At 36.9% G+C, this 15,488-nt stretch overlaps 1 protein-coding gene across 1 annotated transcript in view; it reads left to right on the forward strand.

The window, feature by feature from the left end:
* Positions 1 to 15,488, forward strand: part of SLC9A3 (solute carrier family 9 member A3) — a 57,049-nt gene that overhangs the window by 16,967 nt on the left and 24,594 nt on the right. The window contains 3 exon segments of the mRNA XM_040548982.1: positions 4,864 to 5,166; positions 10,427 to 10,587; positions 14,829 to 14,907. Coding sequence (XP_040404916.1) covers positions 4,864 to 5,166; positions 10,427 to 10,587; positions 14,829 to 14,907 — 543 coding nt within the window.

Raw genomic sequence — 15,488 nt, forward strand, 5'->3', positions numbered from 1 at the left:
CACAGAATCAAGTCTTGGATCTCAAATTAGAGGCACCTGTGGCTTGATCTCGTATGATAATCTGATCTAAGTGAAAATAAAAAGTCAAAACTGAAAAATAGACTAATAGCACAATAGCAGTGTATATTTGACCCACTGGCAAAATCATAGCTGGTAGACCAGGCACCTGTCAGTATTAATGGTAACGTGCTGACATGTTTGCAAATTGATTTCTACACTTTCATGGGAACTTTGGAAAGCATGAGGCTGAAAACATAGGCTTAACATCTACTTATAATCTAAGTTCTTCTGTGATTCCTTGGATTTCATTTGAAGATGTATTAAAACAATCAAACATTTAAGCAGAGAATTACTAGTATTATTATAAATAAGTTCTTGATTTTTCTGAGTTATATGGTATCTAGTGTTCGCATGCAGTAGGTTTTGTGATTGGCTCGGACACTGTTACTATCAGAAATCTTTTTCTCAATGTTTTCAAGGCCTTGACTTTATACTAATGAAGCTGCGGTAATGTTGGAGTAGCCATATAAATCCAGAAATTTAACAGTATATTAAACAGGTAGTTTCAGCTTTTTATTTTTACAGCACTATATTTTCAGAAGGTGGTAAATCTATCTTCAATCATTCATTCCATCTGGAAACAATGCCAAAAATTCTAGAATCAAGTCACTGAAATGTTTCTCTTGATAAACAAAATACAGTATTCAGGAAAAGAACAGGTCTGTTAGAGATAATTTGGAAAGAAATATGAGAAGAAACTACTTTAAAAAATTTGTTAGTGAGTCTACAAAAATTAAGTGACTTGAGCATGAATTGTATGTTTGTTTTTTTTTTAATTATTCTTATATTTGTAATTCTTCTTATTTAACCACTCCTTTCTAATTTAGAAACCAGTGATTTCATTTGGTGAATAAGAAAAAGGTTATTCCGTTGAATCACTTCCTCTAAAGCAATCTCAGACTACCTTAGAAAGCAACAGGTAGTACACTGAATGTCATCATAAATTCTACTGCAGGATTTAATCTAAGTTACTGCATTCTTAACAGGTGGTAAAAATAAACTCATTTCTTAAATTATGGTGACATTGGTAGTAGGGTGATGGTTGGAACAGATGATTTGAAGGTCTTTTCCAACCTTAATGATTCTATGATTCTATGAAAAGAAACTGGATCCAGACAGCAAATCATAGCCTGTTAATTTGTTTTGTCTTTCTCATTAGACGTTTAAAACAGTCCCTTTCTTTTCATGGATCTCAAGGGAAGTGTCAGGAATTTTTTATTTTACTTTTTTTTCCCCAGGAAGTTTATACTATGCAATTGTTTCTTTGTAGAAAGCTTCTGCTTCAGTGATGTTCAGCTTGAATTTAAACACAGTTTACCCATTAGTCAGTCCAATCCATTTTCAAACCAGGTTTAGCACATACTGAATAAAAGGCATATGTTTAAATTTTTTTTTCATTAAATACTGTGCCTTGACTAATGTAGTTTAATCCTAAATTATAAATTTAAAAATTTCTGGGAAATCAGAAGACTATCCTGTGGATTGGCATTTCTTTTACGCCATGGACTGTATGCAAATTTTCTTTGTTTCTTTGCTCTTTTGTTTGCCTCATTAAAAGATATTCATGTACTTTTCAGTTTTAACAGCAGTGAAAATAGGCTTAATTTCACCTCTAGGTCCTTTACAGAGTAGTTTATCTGAGCAGCACTGCCTGTTATCCTTCCTGATGTTTGTGATTTCTTTCAGAACAGTAGAATCAAAACAAACTTTGCACAGTCTATTGAATATAATTTATGCATGTAGCCAGTAAAGAAAAATCAATGCAAATATGATCTAAATTCTAGTTGCACCCTGGTCTTAAGCTATTTCATTGAATTGCATCAGTCGTGGTATTTTTCTTTTACATGTTTCTATCTTAGAGACACTATGATTCTGCTAATCTGACTGAATACTACCTGCCTGCAGAGTTAGCTAGACATTTACTATAAAATAAGCATGGTCTAATGGTCAGAATCTGCTTGGGCCAAGTGTAAAGAAGAGAAGGCACTTATCTTCATTTTTTATTTTTATTTTTTTTTCGTATTTGCCTATACTAGAACCCTGCTTCATGCAATAACTTCCTTTTCCACAGCCTTCATTCCTCAACTAACAGAGTAGAAGAAGATTTTAGTGCTGGTAATACTCAGATCTTGTACAGATCATCAGTTGATTGGTGTTAAAGAGAGCACAGAAGGATGTGAGAACAGATGTAGCTGATTCATGGGAACATACAGCTTCTAGGAGGAGACAGTGCTATAAGCAAAATCTAGTTAGCTTCTCAGTACTCACTGAGCAAGACTGGTTCTTGATAGTAAAGGTGAGAATTCTAGAGAATATGAATTTTTAGCTGAATGATGCCTGGCTTTTTCTCAATGTCTTGTTCTTCATAGTTTTATTCTTATTCTTTTTATCTTCATAGTTTTATTCCAAGGTTTTAACTTCAAATTCTTGTAGTTATATTTTATCTGCTAACGTAGGAGTAGGAAAACAGGCTATGTTTAGTAAGACTAGCTTAGCGACATTCATTTTCAGGGATAAGGATATAATCCCTACTCCATGAGGCTATAAATTAGTTGGTAATTCACTGACTGGAAATTCAAGGAATTGAGAATAACCAGTAACAAAGACATTTGAAAAGTTAAATGTTACAATTTATACATACAGAATAGTGGCTAGTTTGGATTTATTATTTTTTTTTTCTTTAAAAAAAAAAAACTAAGTCAAACCACAGTGTTTGTGTCTGTGGGGTGTTATTTAGCTGTTGATTACATGACCCAGATTATTCAGAAAATTGGCATGGATTAGCAAACTTCAATGAACACTGCTTGCTTTCATGTGTGATTGCTGTTTTCTTAAGTCCACTCTCCACCTCTGTTCTAACATGGCTTAGTTTTCAAGTCTTGTGTATGAACGCATAGGAAAACTAAAAAAAATAATGCTCATAGTGGTGGGAATGCTGGCGTAGGCAGGCTGCTGTTGTTTTTCCTTTCATGTTTTCTTTTCTGATGAGTCCATGGAAGTTGTACAGGTATGAGGAACTATCTTATTCTGGTACTACTACAGTGATGGGCATTGCTTCTAACATTGTCTGTGTAGATGCAGCCAAGATGAAGACAGACAGTTCAAGAATGGGGACTTTAAAAAGCACTGAAAGGTAACTAGCAAATGTTTCACTAGGACGAATACTTGGATAGGAGACTCTGAGGGAAAACAACAGTCTTTCACTGAATTAACCTGGTCTAAGACCTCTGCATAGTCATGGGAAAGATTCTTCTGCTATACTGTAAGATGCTGGAAAGCTTAATGAGTGCTTCTTGTCCAAACTAATTTGAGCCTAATTGCGTTACTAACTAGTTGCGTTACTAACTAGTTGCGTTACTAACTAATTGCGTTAACTAACTAATTGCGTTAACATTGTAAATGCTTCAACACAGTTCTAAGCCAATGCTCAAACCAGGAGAAACTTAGTGGGCTTTGGTGGAATTCTCCTTCTAAATTCAAAAATGCATCTTCAACACAAAGCCATATAAGTAAACTCTCATTTATTGGGTGAGTATCACAAAGTGGCAGGGTTCAGACCATCTGGGTCACAACAACATTTAAGATAAATTAAAGGAAAAGCTCACAGAAATGCTGAAAAAAAAAAATTAAAAAAATCAATACACTTTTGTTTCCTTATTAGCGAATACCTTTGATATCTCCCCTTTTTTCATGTTCCTTCTTTCTTATTAGACTTGACTTCTTTCTGTTCTCCTCCTTGTTTTTTTTTCCTTTTACCTGATACCTAACAAATGTCCTATAAAAAACATGTTACCGTATGAAGAACATGAATTATCTGTGTTTCTGTCATTTTGAACACCTTAAACATTCTTTCTGTTTTGACCTTGTCACCTTTTTGTCTTTTTAGATTCACACTCTATTTTCTTCTCTGCCTCTAATTATTGGCTAGTTTAATAATCTTACCATGCATACATGTGAATAAAATAAAATATTAAATAAAATATTACATATTAAAATATTACATATTTTTCTTTAATAAATACCATATACTGTCCATCTCCTTTATTACTAGATCTGGCATACTACTGTAAGATACAGTTTTTATGACACTGTATAAAAGAAAATAGCTTGTTGCAGAATAAGCTACCACTAAACCACAGTTCCTTCAGCAAGTCTCTGAATTAACTGAAATCCTTACTAGGGAGATCTTGAGGTAAAGGTCCAAAAGGGATCTCCCATGTTATCAGCTCCATTCTGCTCCTGCTGCAGGCTACATATTCCTCAGAAATTTAAAAAGCGTTGTCTTTAAACTAATTCTACTTTTGGCTTCCTTCTCTTTCCAGTCCCAATAAATCTGCCAGTACATTGATCATTTTTAAAGATGGATGTTGGGATATCAGATGTATGTTTTTAGGTATAGGAATAAACCATAAAGTCATACAGTTCCAACACTTTTACCATTTATTTTCAGTCTTGCACTTAACTATCTTGCAAAGAGCATCATCTTTCCCTAAACAGATCTTTCATGGAGAAGATAATCCAACAGAGGAAATAAATGTTGTGGAACGCTGTTTTCACATAAGTTAAAATATGTATTAAAAATCTGTGCCGGACAAAATCTGAAAACCGATTTTTTTATTTTCCAGGTAGACGGGTTTTGGATTCTGACACTGTATCCCATGAATTATGTGCATGCTTTGGGGGTCTAATAGCAATGAAAGCCGGAAGTTTGTGTGAAATCAAAATTATCAGCTAGCAACAGTTGTTCATGCAAATTGTTTCTTCTTTCCAGTTCTGACACACTGTTTTCCTTTTTCATTGCAGTTTTCCACTTGTCCCACAAAGTCACTCGGGTGGTTCCGGAGAGTGCTCTGCTGATTGTTCTTGGTCTCGTCCTTGGTGGCATTGTATGGGCAGCAGACCACATTGCCTCCTTTACCCTTACACCTGATGTATTTTTCCTCTATCTGCTGCCCCCCATTGTTCTGGATGCTGGATATTTTATGCCAAATAGGTTGTTCTTTGGAAATCTTGGTTCCATCCTTTTGTACGCTGTCATTGGGACAGTCTGGAATGCTGCCACAACTGGTTTATCTCTCTACGGTGTCTATCAGACAGGAATAATGGGTAAGTCTGATCTGTTAAGGTACAACTGTGAATATTAGTGGATGCCAGCTGTTAGAATAGGTTGATACCTTGCAACTTAACAACTCTTTTTAGCAGAAAAATCCAATTATAACTGGAGCAATTTGTAATGTTTTTTACCAAATTTCAGAATGATCTGAGATCTCTTCTCTGAAGCAATCACTGAAGGGACTTGAACCTGTCTCTCTCACATTTCCCTGCTCTTAATGTCAGCATACACTCTCAGAATCAAGCTCAGGATTCATCCTGCTAATGAGCGTCTGGACAAAAATAAACTCTGAAGGGTTGTTTTCTTTCTGCTGTGGTAGAAAAGTTCAAAGTTACTGTGAAATTGAAATGTCTTTTGTCATTCAGATCTAATATTAAGGAAGCAATGGTTGCTGAGTGTGTATGTATGCATGACATCTCTATTTGGTATTCTGAGGCTAGAAACAAAGACTTACAGAGCCAAGTAAGATGCATGTAAGGTGTAAGATAAATTTTGTCTCAATTGTACTACAGAATATAAGGGCATGGAGAGGCTAGAAGAGACACAGAAGAGCAATTCTTATTCTCTTCAGCAGATGTGATATGCGCATAAGCTATGTACTGCCACTTCAAACAGCAATAATTAACATGTGGTTTGCATGTGTTTTGAAATAGGCTTCCTATTTATGGTTTGTTTGTTTTTTAGTTTCTATACTGAAGAAGCTCAAGAGCCCTTCCAAGACAAAATGCTCTTAGGTCAGTGAGTTCCAGAAAGTACTTACAGGGTACAGCTGAGTGTTGATGAGAGCAGTATAAATATAGTGCTCCTGTGCCTGTGCACTTTGCTCATCTGTTCTTGGCAACCAGTTCTGAGATCCTAGACTGAGAGAGTGGCCCCAAGATGTCAAGGTGTGTGTTTTTTTGTATGACAGGCTCAACAACCAGTCATGGGGCTACTCTCTAACCACAGATGTGTAAAAATGACTCAGGGCCTTAAATGTTAGAGGTTGCAGATGTTGCAGAGAAGAACATTCAGTCATGAAGAACAAAGATATTATTGGATTGTTATAGAAGAAGATAGTAGAGTTTTGCCCCACTTTCCAGCCTGAAAAACTGCCCCTAGCATCAAGCACAGGGAGCAAAATTTGGGGCTGGCGTCTTTGAGCATACAATTGGGATATCTTGTCCTTATTTGAAAAATCTCTGTCTGGAAGAACTAGACCACAAATTTGGTCAGGTGAGATTCCTCTTATTTAACCCTAGATTTTATATCAACATCTATGACAGAGTTACAATACATTTCAGATATTTACCTTACTTCGAGATGAGTCATGTTTTATAATTAATAAATTTTCTTCAGAAGAATCAAAGGTGACTGCAGACACTATTGATGTCTATGGGTAGGTAAGATGTATTTAGGCATTTTCAGCCTGTAGGCACAATATTTTGCACCCACAATTTGACATTTATTGTTAAATACAGGTTTGGAGGAATGGTAAAAATGACAATGGGAAATGGAAAAGACATTTTATGTAAATATAATATGTACATATATATAATAAGTATGTATGTAATAAACATAAACATCAACATTAAACAAAGGGTACAGTATTAAATACTGGCATAATTTTCCACATAGTAGTGCTTGATATTGCAAGACATTTGACAAGGATTTCTTTCTTTAGACATTGAAGCTGCTTCTGTTTCGGCAGATTCATGTAACAATTAAAAAATATCACCAACATATTTTTATTAACATCCTGTTATGGAAAATAGAATGAATGATAATTACTTTAAAAAAAAAAGTTGATAAAAGTCATGAAAGGAAAAACACTGACCTCTGTATGACGTGTGAAATAAAAAGTCAAGTGTTCTTCTGAAAATTGTATTTGAAATGAAAAACTCATTTAACTCTTTGCTCTCCTCCCAGTCCTTAAAAAGTTCTGGAGTAAATATGTAAGCTGTATTTGATGACTGCATATTGTGCTTCATCATTATGCAAGTCTTTCAATGACAAAACTGAAACTATACTAGAAGTAGTACTAATACTTTTGCTAATAGTTCTAATATTAGAATTAGTTTTAATAGTAGAAATCTGAATTTACAGTTAAACAGAGAATCAAGTGCCCACCACAGGTCAGACAGATGAAGGTCTACAAACTAAATGTAGGGGTTGTTAATCAAGGTAGACTATAAACTGACATGCCTCACAAATTTAAATTTTTAGAATGAGTGTTAATTGATATACTATCACAACGTCTTACCAACAAGGCACACTGTAACCTACTAGATTTCTAATTTCTGTTATAAAAAAGCCTGTCCCTAATTTAAACTGTGTCATTCTCTGTCAAAAATAAGTAGGTCTTCAAAATATCTCCATGACACAAACTTACTAATCCACTAAATGTGTTGTGTTGACCTCCAAGATGTCAGCAAGATTTAAGCACCACACTTTGTGAAAAGCCTTGCTGTTTTTACTTGTTTGATGAAGATAGGGTAATGCCGAGTTACTCATTTTTTAGGAGAGTTCATAGTAGACTCTGGTTGATTTTCTAAGAAATATTTTTGTTTCTACACCACTTCTCCTATAACTGGAGTGAATAATATTAAAAGTAATATCTTTAATATGTTAGAATGTGTAACCACTATAGACTAAGAGGTACTGAAAAACTTTAAAGTACTTTCAACTTTACCATGAATTGGCGTGTAATCTTTTACTTAATACTGACCATCAATATGAGAGTGGTTAGTCCAAATTCAATTACATAGATTTCTTACATAAACAAATATAAAAACAGCTCTTAGTTTGCATTCAACCTCCTTACAGACACTATAATTTACAGAAGAGAAAGAGAGAAGGTGATAACAAAAAAATTCTTTTTTAGAAGTGAAATAAAAAGTTCAGCACCTTAACTATTAATCAACAGTCATACTAGTCTGCTTTCACAGGATACAAAGAAGAATCTAATACTAAATCTTATGGTTGATTGCACTTCTCTATCTGGTGTAAAACTAACACATGCAGCATTACTATAGAACTGGAATCATTGTGGTTGAGTCTAATGCTTAGATTTCTTTTTTCCCTGTACAATCTAGGTCATCACGGCAATGTGCTGAGCATGTGTGGGAGTCTTAAATTGGGCACAGCAAACTTACCTTGTTCAGGTGTCACTGTCGGCAGCTAGTTACTCCAGACTCCAGTGAGCTGGAGGAAGAAATGGCCATGTATCACTTGTAGATAACTTTTATTATTAGTCTAACTACAAGTCTCATTTAGCAACCCCATGCTTCTTGACACTGTTTTGTAGGCGTTATAGATGTGTCCCAACTTCTCCATAAATATTTGCTTTCTAGCTTTGCAGCTCTTCAAAGAATGTACCAATGATTATAATTGGTAACATATAAAAAAGATAAGCAATCTCAGTGAGCCAATTTATTTTAAAAGCTTATGTTCTATTGTACCCTGATACCGGATAGTTATAGTCATTGGGCTTGTCCTTCCTTAAGCATGGCAGAAAAGGACAATGCTTGATGGAATCCTTATTTAGGTTTAGGTTCAAGGCTGTTCTCAGAAATTTTGGCACAGATTTCATCTCACTGCGTCAACTACCCTCTCACACAAAAAAATGGAAAGATTCAGTCCTCATTCACAGCCCGATATGTCCAAATGTGAACAAGACTATCTCTGTTTTTGAAAATACTGAGTAGTTATATGTCTGTACAAACTGTGAGTTTTTCTTTTCAGGGCCTTACCAAGGTCCCTGAGAGAATATGTTTTTCTGCAGCTCCCCCAGATTATTGCCTATTGTGTAACACAGGGCATTCTCTACTCCTATCTCTGGCTTCCCATGTCCTTCTCTTGAGTAAATACGCTTATGCATTTAGTAACAAAAATATTTGGAATCAAGTTTCTCCTCCAATTACTTTCCAAAGACTAAACATTCTGAAAAATTATCTTGTAGGAGTTCCTACTAGGGGAGTGGCCGTGTTGTTCTGGAAATACTTTACAGGCAATTCTAATCTTTTGTCTAGGGCTACTGGTTGTTCATTGTCTGACTCATTCTTCCAAATAATTTAATCAGATCAATTTCTCTCCAAACTTTATAAATCATGCCTGATACAACTGCCTATTAACTTTAGTTGTGGGCCTCTGCACTGTGTTCGCATGAATGAAATCCGAACATATTTCTTTTTTGTTCTTCCTCATATAATTTTGGACTTCACCACCTCTTAGTGAACCTTGTTTCCCCCTCCATCCACTAATGAACACAGAAGATTTTTTCCTGTTCTCTACCCTTGAAGAAATCTGTTCCTCAGATAAAAAGAACTGAGATCTCACTTTTGATTGCATGAAGACAGTAAATTTTGCAAGATCTTTAGGCAGTTGTGCAAAGCCATCTTTGTGGCTTTCCCTTTTCTGTTACTTTTAAAGTGATAGTGATACATGCCTCATTCTGTTTGCATATATTTCCTGTTTCCTTAGCTGACCAAATTAACCTTAATAACTAAAGATAAAAAATAATAATAAATACTGTGTTCCTTTGTCACCAGATCCTTGTAGTTCCAAAACTTTTGAAATCATTGCCAAAAAACACCATTTGAAATTTCTCATAGGCTACAACACATACATATTGAGATTATACATTTTAGTTATTCATCTATTTCTATGGTCCACTTGCAGACAATTTAAGAATGGCCTCATGGATCATAATTTGGGAAAAGCTGGTTCAACTGCAGCTATCAATACACGTATATTTGACTAAGGAAGCCAGAAGTGCTGCCTAACTGCACTGAGTGTATTTCTTAGTGTAGCAGTCACTTAGTAAGCAAGAGTAAGATTTGGCCTGAAGTGGCATGAAGTATTTTGGAACATTTACTTCAGGAATACTGGTATATTCTTCTAGCCACCTTGTCAGTTCTCAGTTATACTAAGATAATATATTGAAGTTAGATTAAAAATATGGCACATAAATACAACGTCAGTGTAGATCTGGAAACACTTATATCAGGTGCCTTGCCATAAGAATGGGGCTGTATTGGTTCCAGAATCAACTCTGAGCCAGATGAGACAATTCTGGATCCAACAAATCTTGTAGAACACAAGGTAACACCATGATGAACATGTTAAGTAGCATCTATGCCATGATGCCCAGTTAGTGACTTAGTATTTTCAAGGATTTTGCATTATCTGTAATATAACAGTCTGTCATTACTTCATTACTACAGATAATGAAAAGCTGACTCTGCTTATACTTTGCTTACTTTGTTTTTGAAGGCCACCTGGATAGTGGACTGCTGGACTTCCTCCTTTTTGGCAGCTTAATTGCAGCTGTGGATCCTGTAGCAGTTCTGGCTGTGTTTGAAGAAGTACATGTCAATGAAGTTCTATTCATCATTGTTTTTGGAGAATCTCTTCTGAATGATGCTGTAACTGTGGTAAGTAAATTAATATATCCCAACATCACCCTAACTCTACAGTGTTTGGTTTTTTTTTCTTCTCTGAAGTGTATATCTACTCATAGGCTAGTCTAGGCTAGTTCATGGTGTTCTCTGTCTTGCTTACAAACATGATATTGCAAAGATTTTATATTCAAACGTGAAAGCTATTTGGAGCCTGTAAGCCACATAATAAGAATATTCCTTCATAATGTTCTTCATAATAAGAACATTTGGAGCCTCTAAGTCACATTCCTGGGTTAGATGAGGACAATGACATTTAAAACCAGATTTCAGGTATGAAAGTTTTTTTGCCTTTCCTGTCTTAAGTATGGCTTTCATGATTTACCAAAATTATCTCTAGGGATTTTTTAAAAATAGAAATAGTCTTTTGCCTATTTTCTTTATGTCCATTAATCATATGCATACCTTAGATACAGATTTGGGAAAAGTGCTTGTGCCTGTTCCTTCTCTTCTACTCCAGTCAGGTGTTTATCAAACAGATTAACAAAGACACAGTTTGGGGAAAATGGTGAGACATTTTAGAAAGTTTCAGGTTTGTTTTGTTTTGGTAACAAGTTAGTTTCTGGTTTTTTTTGCTTTTTTTTTTTCCCATTTAGAGAGAAACGAAAAATAGGCTTAAAACAGTCCCAAATTTCTACTCATGTTTTTATTTTGATCGAAATAACTTTTCATGTAAATTTTTCTCAAAATAAGATAGCTGCTGGTTCTGTAGTACAATCCTAGTGGTCAGGGGACCAGTAAGTCTGATGGCAGAAAGCTGCTGTAAAATTGAGTTGTTATACACCTTCAGTTCCCTTCTTGCTTCATCTCCTATCATCTCTCCTGCTTATCTCCAGAGGAGGATACGATATGTCCACCAGTCTCAGTGACTTAATTTTTTGCATCCCAGGCACTGCAACATCACTGGCAGCAGCCTGACAATTAACCTAAGTTTGAAAATGTCATTCAGGGCCTCCAGAAAAAACAAATTGCCTTTAGATATCAGTGTCATTAGTGCTTTGCAGGTATTGCCAGGAACAAATATTAAAATAAATTCTTGATGAACTGATACATCAACATCATTTGTTTTCAGAAGGAAATGAATTTTTGCTACTGTGAAATGAATAAAAACAATAACTCTATAAATAATTAAAAAAAAGCTTACTTGTTGAAAAGATTTCAGAAGAGAACAGTAAGCATCAACAAGAGAAAGCATAGCCTATGAAAAAGTTTGAAACAATTAGCATTGTCTACGTTGAATAAGGGAATATTGGAGGATGGAAAAAAGTGATTGCGAGGTATTTTTTTAAACTGAAATATGTTATAGACAGTTGTCACAGAAGAAGAAAGTATGCATAAATGTGAAAGAAATGGTAAATATGGTAAGAATTAATGAGTTTAGCTGCAGCAACAAAAGCTGAGAAAGTTCTCCATCACTGAAGGTCTTTAAGAATAAGATAGACAAGCACCTATCAGAAATGATGCTCATGCAAACTTCTTCAGGCAGGGAATGGATGACTTCTTTACTTTCAGCACTACCAATTTTTGAAAAGCTTTAGTAGAATTATTATAGTTTATTCTCTTTTATGTTCAACATATTTCTTTTATGTTCAACATATTTTGTGTATGTTAAGCCGACTTCAATCCAGTATCTTATTAACATCTTATTAACAATATCTTGTTAACTGCTGCCTTGGACTTCCCAAGGGCAGACTTTGAACTGTTCAGGACACTAGCAGGGAAGGTCTCTTGGAAGTCAGTTCCGAAGTGCAGAGGGGTCCAGGCAGTTTGGACACTCCTCAAGACGGAAGTCTTCAAGGTGCAGGAGGAGGCTGTCCCCGTGTGCTGTAAGATGAGCCGATGGGGAAGACCAGCATGGCTGAACAGGGAATTTTTGCTGAGACGCCAGGAGAAAAAAAGGGTTTACCTCCTATGGAAGAAAGGACAGACAACTTGAGAAGGGCACAAGGAACGTGCTCGCATATGCAGAGAAAAAAACAGAAAGGCTAAAGCCCAGCATGAGCTCAACCTGACCACTGTGATAAAGGATAACAAAAAATGTTTTTACAGATATCTTAACAGTAAGAGAAAGGCCAAGGAGAGTCTCCATCCTTTACTGGATGCGGCAAGGAACATGACTACTGAGAGTAAGGAAAAGGCTGAGATTCTCAATGCCTTCTTTACATCTGTCTTTACTAGTCAGACCACTTATCCTTGGGATACTCAGCATCCCAACCTGGAAGTCTGGCACAGGGAGCAGAAGAAAACCCCCACAGTTCAGGTGGAAACAGAGACCTGTTGCTCCACCTGGACTGTCACAAGTTCATGGAGCCAGATGGGATCCACCCGAGGGTGCTGAGGGATCTGGAGGATGTGATTGCCGAACCTCTTTCCATCATCTGTCAATGGTCATGGTCAACCAGAGAGATGCCAGATGACTGGAGACTTGCTAATGTGACGCCCATCTATAGAAAGACTCATAAGGAGGATGTGGGGAACTACAGTCCTGTCAGCCTGACCTCGGTGCCAGGAAAGGTGACAGAACAGGTCATCTTGTGTGCAATCACGCAGCATATGTGGAACTACTGGGTGATCAGGCCCAGCCAGCCTGGGTTCATGAAAGGCAAGTCCTGCCTGACCAACCTCATCGCCTTCTACAACCAGGTGACCTGCCTGGTGGATGAGGGAAAGGCTGTTGATGTAGTCTGTCTAGACTTCAACAAGGCCTTTGACACGGTCTTCCACAGTATTCTTCTGGAAAAGCTGGCAGCCCATGGCTTGGACATGCATACTCTTTGCTGGGTTAAAAACTGGCTGGATGGTTGGATGCAGAGAGTGGTGGTGAATGGTGTGAAATCTGTCTGGCAACTGGTCATGAGTGGTGTTCCCCAGGGGTCAGTGTTAGGGCCCATCTTCTTTAATATCTTTATTGATGATTTGGATGAGGGAATTGAGTGTACCCTCAGTAAGTTTGCAGAAAACACCAAGTTGTGGGGGAAGTGTCAATCTGCTGAAGGGTAGGAAGGCCCTGCAGAGGGACCAGCACAGGATGGGTCAATGAGCAGAGGCCAGTGGGATGAAGTTCAACAAAACCAAGTGCCAGGTCCTGCACTTTGGTCACAACAACCCCATGCAATGCTACAGGCTTGAGGCAGAGTGGCTGGAAAGCTGTGCAGAGGAAAAGGAATCGGGGGGTGTTGGCTGATGCTTGGCTGAACATTAGCCAGAAGTGTGCCCAGGTGGCCAAGAAGACCAATGGCATCCTGGCTTGGATCAGGAATAGTGTGGCCAGCAGGACCAGGGAGGTGATCGTTCCCCTGTACTCTGCTCTGATAAGGCTGCACCTCGAGTCCTGTGTTCAGCTTTGGGCCCCTCACTACAAGAAGGACACTGAGGCCCTGGAACATGCCCAGAGAAGGCCTACGAAGCTGGTGAAGGGCCTGGAACACAAGTCCTGTAAGGAGTGTCTGAGGGATTGTTTAGTCAGGAGAAAAGAAGGCTCAGGGGAGACCTTATTGCTCTCTACAACTACCTGAATGGAAGGTGTGGGGAGCTGGGGGTCAGCTTCTTCTCACAGATAACTAGTGATAGAGGGAATGGGCTAAAGTTGCACTGGGGAGGTTTAGGTTGGCAATTAGGAGAAATGTCTTCTCAGAAAGAGTAGTTAGGTATTGGAACGGGTTGCCCAGGGAAGCGGTGGAGTCACCATCGCTGGGGGTTTTTAAGGATAGGTTGGAGGTGGTACTTTGGGTCACAGTTTGGTGGACATAATATTGGTGGTAGGGTGATGGTTGGACCAGATAATCTCGAAGGTCTTTTCCAACCTTAACAATTCTATGATTCTATGATTCTATGACTGTTATGATCTCACTATCTTATTTACCTTATGCAGGCAATAAAAAAAAATCTTCTGCCAAACACTTGAATTTTAGAATGAGAAGTGCCGTAGAAAACCCACAAGCACATAGATGTAACAATGCTTCTAAAATATAAAAATTGTATTTAAATAAGAAATGGAAAGGATTTTGTTGTTGTGTTGGGATTTTTATTTCTTTCTGTTCCCCTGCATCTTTTCCATTTTGCAAAGTTAAAAAAAAAATCTGCAAAATCTCTTTCCACACAAAATTTCCCTCAGTCTTACATAGTTTCAGAATTCATAATGTTGGGGCCCATAATGAGATGTTTTTAATAGGCTTAATTCGGGCACAAATACTAAGTCAGTCTACTTTTCTTTTCAGGTGCTGTACAATGTGTTTAATAATTTTGTTCAACTAGGACCAGAGAATGTGACGGGGATTGAATGTGTCAAAGGCATAGGTGTGTAGAATTGAATTCTGTATCATATCACTGATGTACATATGAAGACTTTTAAATCAAATATTATTATGCTATCAGAAACTGTTTTTTTTTCAGCCCTTACCCTTGTCACTTGCATTCCCATGTTCCTGTGGCCTATATAAAGAAGATGAACCTGTAAGAATGTTTTCAGAAAATAAATAAGTGAACATTCCTGAACATTTGTGAAACTCATTCAGATTTGTTTTCTTCTGAAGAGAATTAACAGATGTGGAGTTCAGCTGTTAAGACCACCAGACTTGAGAGCTATTCATATTTTCTTTGTATTTTATAACATGTCCTTAGTTCCAGCCCACAACTTTTCTTCATTCTATGAAAGCTGAGCTTGCATATATGCTTTCTTACTCCTCATCATAGTGGTTACCATCAATTAACGTTTACCACTAGCTGTCAACCAATGTTAGCTGCATAAATTTTTTGTTACTCTTTCCAGTTCTAAGCATGACAAGATACTACATTATCTTACAAATCAATGTGCTAACAGAGACTTTGGCATACTCCATAACATGCTTTTTGAAAAATATTTCTTTATGGAACAGTGG

The sequence above is a fragment of the Cygnus olor genome, chromosome 2 (assembly GCF_009769625.2).
Source record: "Cygnus olor isolate bCygOlo1 chromosome 2, bCygOlo1.pri.v2, whole genome shotgun sequence".
In the NCBI taxonomy this organism is placed as follows: Eukaryota; Metazoa; Chordata; class Aves; order Anseriformes; family Anatidae; genus Cygnus; species Cygnus olor.